This window comes from Lycium barbarum, chromosome 8 (genome assembly GCF_019175385.1).
Source record: "Lycium barbarum isolate Lr01 chromosome 8, ASM1917538v2, whole genome shotgun sequence".
Taxonomy (NCBI): Eukaryota; Viridiplantae; Streptophyta; class Magnoliopsida; order Solanales; family Solanaceae; genus Lycium; species Lycium barbarum.
The window spans coordinates 110,433,614-110,440,971 of record NC_083344.1 but is presented as its reverse complement, the minus strand read 5'-3'; the positions used below and the strand labels follow the sequence as shown (position 1 = coordinate 110,440,971).

Here is a 7,358-nt window from a genome sequence, read left to right as displayed (position 1 = left end):
GAGGCGGCAGTTATTTTACTATTAATACTAATTAATTAGGAGGTACTTATTAAACAAACAGATAAATACGTACTAGTATTAGACTATTAGTTGTTGTGTAGCTGCATATATATAAGAGACATAACAGGGAATACGTTACCGGGAAATACAATGTTGTTACTGTTCCATTGATTCTTTCTTAGTTGTAACGAACATGAAGAACAGAAAACAACGCCATGAAACGACTGTGTTTATCAGATTTCCGATCATTCTCTTATTCAGGCCACGTCGACGCATTTTCCATATTCTTCCTTTCTTATCAGCTATATCCGGTGTTCTTCTCCTTCTATTTGTGTTTCTATGTTACTTTTCTCCTCCGATTACTAGCCGCCATGGTCACCTCATCAGTCACAGCTCGGTGAGAAACACGAAATGCACTTTATGTTATGAAAACGTTGTCTCTCTTATTCCCTGATGTTTCTTTGCTTCAGTTATCATTATTTTGCTATTATTACCTTCCATTTGAAGAGGAGTCTTGGCGTAACTGGTAAAGTTGCTGCCAGGAGGTCACGATTCGAGCCGTGAAAATAGTCTCTTGCAGAAATGCAGGGTAAGGCCACGTATAATAGATCAAGATGGTCCGCCACTTCCCCGGACCCGTACATAGCGTGAGCTTAGTACACTGAGTTTCTGTATTTTTCTAAAAACTGATTTGATATATGTTACTTGAGCTGAGAATCTTCAGAAACGGCTAAGGTCTGTGTATATTTTACCCTCTCCAGACACCATCTGTGTAATTACACTGCATCTATGGGATTACACTCGGTATGTTGTTGTAGTTGTTTTTACTCCACAGTATTTTTGACTAGTTTTGTGTTGCTATTCTAGTTCAATAATGGAACGGAGCTCCGAAAGAACCTGCTAGAAGAACATGTGGTGTTTCAGGTACCGGTAAGTGAGCGCTATATGGCTTTTACATTTCTATTATGATTTTGTCTGTTCGTTTGATTTTTCGTTGTTGATTTGTTGTGGGGCTTTTGAATGTGTATAGATGGGAGGAAGGAGCTTAAGCCGAGACCTGTGGAGTTCGAAGAAATCGAATTTCTACCATGGTTGCAGTATTGCCACTAACGAATTCCCAAGTGAGTCGCTTTCCTTTTTAGGTTTTCTAATTAATTGCTCATTTTTTATCATTAGTTACTTACTCCCTCCATTTCAATTTAAGCGTCTTAGTTTGACAAGACACGAAATTTAAAGAAAAAAAAGGACTTTTGAGTCTTGTGGTCATAAATTATTTGAATCCTGTGGTTTGGGATGGAGGGGGAGGTGGGGCAAAGGCAGGGCGGAGCTAGAAGCTTGGATATGGGTTCGGCCTTTGTTCAAATAATGTATTTGTGTTAAGAAATTCATTAAGTATGTACAAATATTAATTTTAGGATCCAGTTATTATCCCTTGAAGTCTTCGTTGTAATATCTAGAACCTCATCTAATTGAATTTTTGGCTACTTTGTTGTGTTTTTCATATGGCTTTTCGTTGTCATAGCAAAACTATAATGGCCTTAAGGAATGCGTAAGTGCCATTTTTTTCTGTCATGGAACACTTCTCTTTCTATTTGTTTGATATGGGAACTGACAACATTTTGCAGCTGCGGAGGTTAATACACTTTCTAATCGGTACTTATTGATTGCAACTAGTGGAGGCTTGAATCAACAGAGAACAGGGGTATTGCTCTTGTCCTATAATTGCTAAGTTTTCACAAATTGAAAGTCAATTACATGGAGAGACGCTAGACAAGAAATTATTTAATTTCATACTTATTTTGGACCCACTCCCCTGCCTAATCTTATTCTGGCTAACTATAATAGCAATTGAGGTGAGGAAAATGGCTCTCTGGCTGATATGTTTCTATTTTGCAAATGATGTTATCTCTGTCATTTTCAATTGCATTTACTAGTTTTTGAATACTTAGTTACAAGTGCATCTTCCCCATTCGTTTGAGTATATATATTACTCCAAGTAACAACTTCTGTAGTTGTTGAGAAATAAACGATGAAAATAAGGTAAAATACAACCTTGACATGTTGTCCTACTGTAGATTAAACCATGTCTAGTAGATTCCTGCTAGACATCTTCCTTTCTGATACTTTCTCAAAACTTGTTCGGATTAGGTAATTTCCAATTATTGACATGAGTAAGAAGCCAAGCAAAACCATTCTGATGAAAGCTTCACCTCACCTTCCATCAAATCTAAGTAAAAGAAGCAGAAAATTTTCACTTGGAATATTGACATGGTGAATGTTTGTAAAAATTCCTTTTTCGTTACTTCCAGATGCAGGGGCATTGCAAGTTGTTGATCATGAATTATATTATTGTTATGTAGGTCTATTCCCTGATTTCCTAACTTTACAAAGGCTACCTTGTACCAACTTAAATAAGTTTACCTCATTTTAAGTGTTCTTCCTTTGGCCTGACAGACTAATTAGCAACATGGATCTGACGCATGTAGTCACCAGGAAATTGAAGAAAATTGATAGGCAGTTATTTCCTTTTCATGATTCTGTCATCTTTCTGAAACTGGTCTTGTTTTTCCTGTTCATGGCATATTTATCATATTCGTCATGGTGTCATATCAGTTCTTGAAACGGTGTTAAATCTGTAAATCATGCAAGTAATGGATATTACCCTATGAGCAGATGTTTAGCCTTGGAATTCTTTTCTTTTCCTGTTACATTTAAGAGACTGTTGAAATGATGCGAGTTTGAAGTTGTATTCTTGTTGGATGCAGATTATTGATGCTGTTGTTGCAGCTCATATCTTGAAAGCCATCCTTGTAATTCCAAAGCTGGACCAACAATCCTATTGGAAAGATTCAAGGTTTTACTTGATATGATTTGTACTTGGATAAATTTTATGAGCAATCCAATTATTTCGTTTGGTGATTTCAATTCTTGAGGATTAATCATTCCTTTTGTGCAGCAACTTCTCCGAAATTTTTGATGTCAACTGGTTTATGTCATACCTCTCAAAGGATGTCAAAATTATTAAGGATCTCCCTAGAATGGGAAATAAACTCATAACTCCACACACAACACGTGTTCCAAGGAAGTGCAATGCTGAGTGTTATCAGACTCGTATCCAGCCCATTTTAAATAAAAAGCATGTAAGTCAGTCTAATGTAAGAATTGCTTCATTGTGCTTGACTTGTGTCGTGTGTCTTGTATCTTAACATGGTGTCACTCGTTGACAGAATTTTTGCAAGATTACATGGTCTCTCTAAGTTAGTATCATGTTTTTTTGTTGATTTATATGTGTATGTCATGACTACTGTGAAATTCAATATTTTTGGGTTCCAGTCTCCAGACCAGACTGATGCAGTTCAAATCGTAGTGTCCATATTGACAATTCTGCTATAGAAACTAGGAAATCAAATAGCAATAATCTTAACAAGTTTACCTTATTTCCTAGTTGTTTGGAAGTCTGGCATATCTTCCCAAAGGATGTTTTAACTTTTGATACAGAGCTGGATCACACTTAAATTTTGATAGCTGAATTAATGTGACTGCACTGGGATAACAACAGAAAAAAAAGGGAGGTAAGAGTTGGTATTCTGATTCTGAAGAGATCTTCTTTGCGGATGCAGGCTGTTCAGTTAACAAAATTTGATTACAGACTCTCCAATCGTTTGGATACAGAGCTACAGAAGTTGAGATGTAGAGTCAACTATCACGCGTTGAAGTTTACTGATCCCATAATTGAAATGGGAAAAAAATTGGTTGAAAGGATAAGAAAGAAAACCAAGCACTTCCTTGCACTGCATCTAAGGTAATGGTTTTATTCGAGGCTTCCACAAGATTTTTTGTGATTATTATCTTTTTCTTACTTAACAATCGATAGAAACAGATATCCAAAATATGTGAACTCCATTATGAATTTTTTATTCTCTAGATAGGGTGTAATGATAAAGCTCAGTCTTGTTGCTGTTGCACTTGCACTTATGGTTGTGTCAAACTAGAACACCCATATTATGTGCTATTTTTGAATTCAGCGAGTTTCATTTAGGGACATAAAAAGTTAATCACGTTAGTGTAGGCTACTTCTGCACGTTAGTATTAATGTGCTCGCTGAAGTTTATTTCTCATATTATAGGTTTGAATCAGATATGCTAGCATTCTCTGGATGCTATTATGGTGGAGGAGAAAAGGAAAGACAAGAACTGGGTAAAATACGAAAGAGGTGGAAGACGTTACATGTGTGTCACTAACTATTATAGTAACTGGTAATAGTGACATATGTTGCTCCTCCTACTTAAATTAAACACATTGTTGTTTCTTTGGCATAAAATGCAGACAAGAAATCCAGATAAAGAAAGAAAGAACGGAAAATGCCCACTAACTCCTGAGGAAGTCGGCCTTATGCTTAGAGCACTTGGTTTTGGTAATGATGTTCATATTTATATCGCATCAGGGGATATCTATGGAGGTGAGGAAACATTGGCTCCTCTCAAGGCTTTCTTTCCAAATTTTTATACCAAAGAGACACTTGCCAGCAAGGAGGAGCTGGCACCATTTTCTTCCTTTTCTTCCAGGATGGCTGCTTTAGATTTCATTGTTTGCGATGAAAGTGATGTTTTTGTATCAAATAACAATGGCAATATGGCACGAATGCTTGCCGGAAAAAGGTATGATCTTGCTATTTTCAACTTGAAAGCATTACCAAAGCTTGAGTTAGAGATACCAACTTACTGAAATCCTTTACATGTTGCAGGAGATATTTTGGTCACAAGCCAACTATCCGTCCAAATGCTAAGAAGCTTTATAAGTTGTTTATGGATCGAAATAATATGACATGGGAAGAGTTTGCCTCACGTGTTCAAAAACATCAAATAGGTTTCATGGGAGACCCGATGGAGGTAAAGCCAGGCAGGGGCGAGTTTCATGAAAATCCATCAGCATGCATTTGTAAAGATTCCAATGACAAGGCTAGAGAAGATGTAACTATTCCTGGAAATTCTACCATGAATTTTGAAAAGGATACTGATTCTGCTGATGGTCACATTAGTGAAGATGAGCAAGATTTGTTTGATACAGATTATTTGGAGAATGAAATTGGAATTCAGAGGAAATGATTTCCTAAAAACATGGAGGCAGATTCTGTCCAACATTTCTTTAAGACAGAGCAACCAGAATTGGAAGAGATGTTTCCAGATTAAAGAGTAGTTGCACATTGTATTGAGAAGAAAAATTGGGGAACAACCGAATTCTAACTTGCTGGAAACTTTGAGCAATTTGCCCATTTTGACTGCTGGCTTAGAATTGATTCATACCAACATAGCCTAGGGTAGAATGTTTGTACATATGGCTAGGTGCAGATTGATAACTTGTTTCTCCATTTATGCTGGTGAAGTGCAGTATTGAGAGCTAGTTTGAAGAGGATGCTTTGCATTTGAATACACTGTACAGCACCACATGTTGGACAAGGATTAATTTTATAAGGATTTATACTTGGAATATTGAAGGAAACCTTGATTATAATTTGGAAGTACTGAAGAGAATGGATATTTGGATATGGAAAGAAATCCGTTGAGGTTCGTTCTGTTGGCATTTCTCTAATATATACTTCTACTTTTCAAAAGAAACGGAGCGAATAAGTTGAGAGTGTATTCTGATTCTGATGATAATTGATAATGTTGAACTGTTGATTCTTATGTTTGTGATTAGAATAGAGTGATAGCGCCTATGACTTGTGACTGTGAGGTCAAGATCGTTTGATACTTGGTAGGAGTATTACCGAAATAGGCTGCAATTTCAGGGGAAAAATGACAAGAACGCATGCAAACTCTATAAACTAGTTACCATATGTGCATATTAGGAAAAGGAATGCTGGAAAGATTATGGAACATAGAAGTTAGCTTGAGGCGCGTGTAAGACAATCGCCCACGCAACATATAAAATAATCAAGCGTAACCCCCGGGATTAAACAAGCTCTTCTGATATAAATTGGGAGCAACAACATAAAAAATTTAAAAGACAAAGAACTCAACAGAGAAGATAGAAAGGATTAGGAAATCTATTTAGCTCTTCAGAACATCATGTGTGTGTCATATTAGGATTTAAACAAAAAAAAAATGATTAAGAGTTAATAATCGGAATCATCCTCTATTAAATTTGTATTGGAAAATAAAAATTATACTGGTTAGTTTTGACCATTTCAAGGTAAGTAAAAATAAAAAATAAAAAATAAATAGATGTAAAAAATAATTTTCGCTAAATGTAAACTCGATCAGGCCTTGCGTCTAGATGGCGGCAGGGACGAGGGCGAATCGACCCATTTTGCCTTGCGGCCCAATCCTCATGTGCATATTAACTCAATCTCCTTTCTTACTAGTATTCATTAGCCCAGTATAAAGATAAAATAAAGTGACAAAAAATGACTCTTCACAAAGGGCTATCCCTTTTGAGGTGCTACCTTCTACAAGCAAGTAAAAACAAGAAAAAACGCATATAAAACTTCTTTGAATTAGATATAGAAGTACAATTTCCGTTGTTTTAATAGTAGTATATTACGGGATTGTCATATCATATTAAGCCAACATAAACCTCATAGCAAACTGTTCAGTATTTTTAGAAAGCCAGAGGACTTTGCCTCAATTCATAATTCAAATGGAGTTAACGTCATATCACGTGAGCAGAGAAGTTAAAAAAATGTGAGCAGAGAAGCTAACATTTGCTGCCTCCTTCGTAACAGCTTAGTTTCTATTTTCAATAAAAGGCTTTTCTTAGCAGAAAAAAAAAAAAAGGAAAGGTGCATTTAAAATGATTTCGGTACCTTAAACTCTAGAACGTAATGTAAGAGAAAGGTTGTAGTAACAAATAAATGAGATCATATTCAGTCTGGGGTTTGAGTGTTGAAAATTAATTTTTTTGGGTAGAGAGCATTTTTCTCCTTAATAATCTTATATGACATGAATTTAGATTAATCAAATTTTAAAGCGGATACCGAATATCTGAAGGGAAAAAAAGTCAGAATCATATTGATTCTTTATCCCAACGTATATGAGATGATATCTCAGATGGTCATTTAACTAAAGATAGTTTTCTTAGAAAGTCACTCAATTTTGTTTTATAACCCAAAAGTCATTTAACTATTAGTATTTCACTTAGAACGTTACTCAACTGTTTTATAATAAAGGGCAAAGGTGCAAATATACCCCCTCAACTTTGCGATTTAGAGCAGATATACCCCCGTTAAAAATGTGGTGTATATATACCCTTGCCGTTACAAAATGGTGCAAATATACCCCTGCCCTTACACAAATAGTACAAATATACACTTTTCGCTAACAAGATTTTCAAAAAAAAATAAAAATATTTAGCTTATT

General features: G+C 35.7%; 1 protein-coding gene across 2 annotated transcripts; it reads left to right on the top strand.

Moving 5' to 3' along the window:
• Positions 1-5,639, top strand: LOC132606677 (O-fucosyltransferase 6-like). 2 transcript variants are annotated; one of them, XM_060320273.1, is made up of 10 exons: positions 1-397; positions 868-924; positions 1,031-1,121; positions 1,626-1,702; positions 2,766-2,854; positions 2,957-3,140; positions 3,621-3,802; positions 4,127-4,229; positions 4,327-4,658; positions 4,745-5,639. In XM_060320273.1, exons 1-10 carry the CDS (start codon positions 194-196, stop codon positions 5,103-5,105), a joined length of 1,680 nt encoding a protein of 559 aa, XP_060176256.1. In that variant the 5' UTR covers positions 1-193; the 3' UTR covers positions 5,106-5,639. The 2 variants fall into 2 exon arrangements, with proteins under 2 accessions (XP_060176256.1, XP_060176255.1); XM_060320272.1 differs by having other exon boundaries at positions 2-397; positions 868-930.
• Positions 5,640-7,358: the final 1,719 nt, after the last annotated feature.

Excerpts from the sequence above, each read along its gene's own strand:
- LOC132606677 (XM_060320272.1), top strand. The coding sequence starts at position 194 with ATGAAGAACAGAAAACAACGCCATGAAACGACTGTGTTTATCAGATTT. Across the intron at positions 398-867 it reads ACCTCATCAGTCACAGCTCG|TTCAATAATGGAACGGAGCT; the intron begins GTGAGAAACACG and ends TTGCTATTCTAG. Across the intron at positions 1,122-1,625 it reads TGCCACTAACGAATTCCCAA|CTGCGGAGGTTAATACACTT; the intron begins GTGAGTCGCTTT and ends AACATTTTGCAG.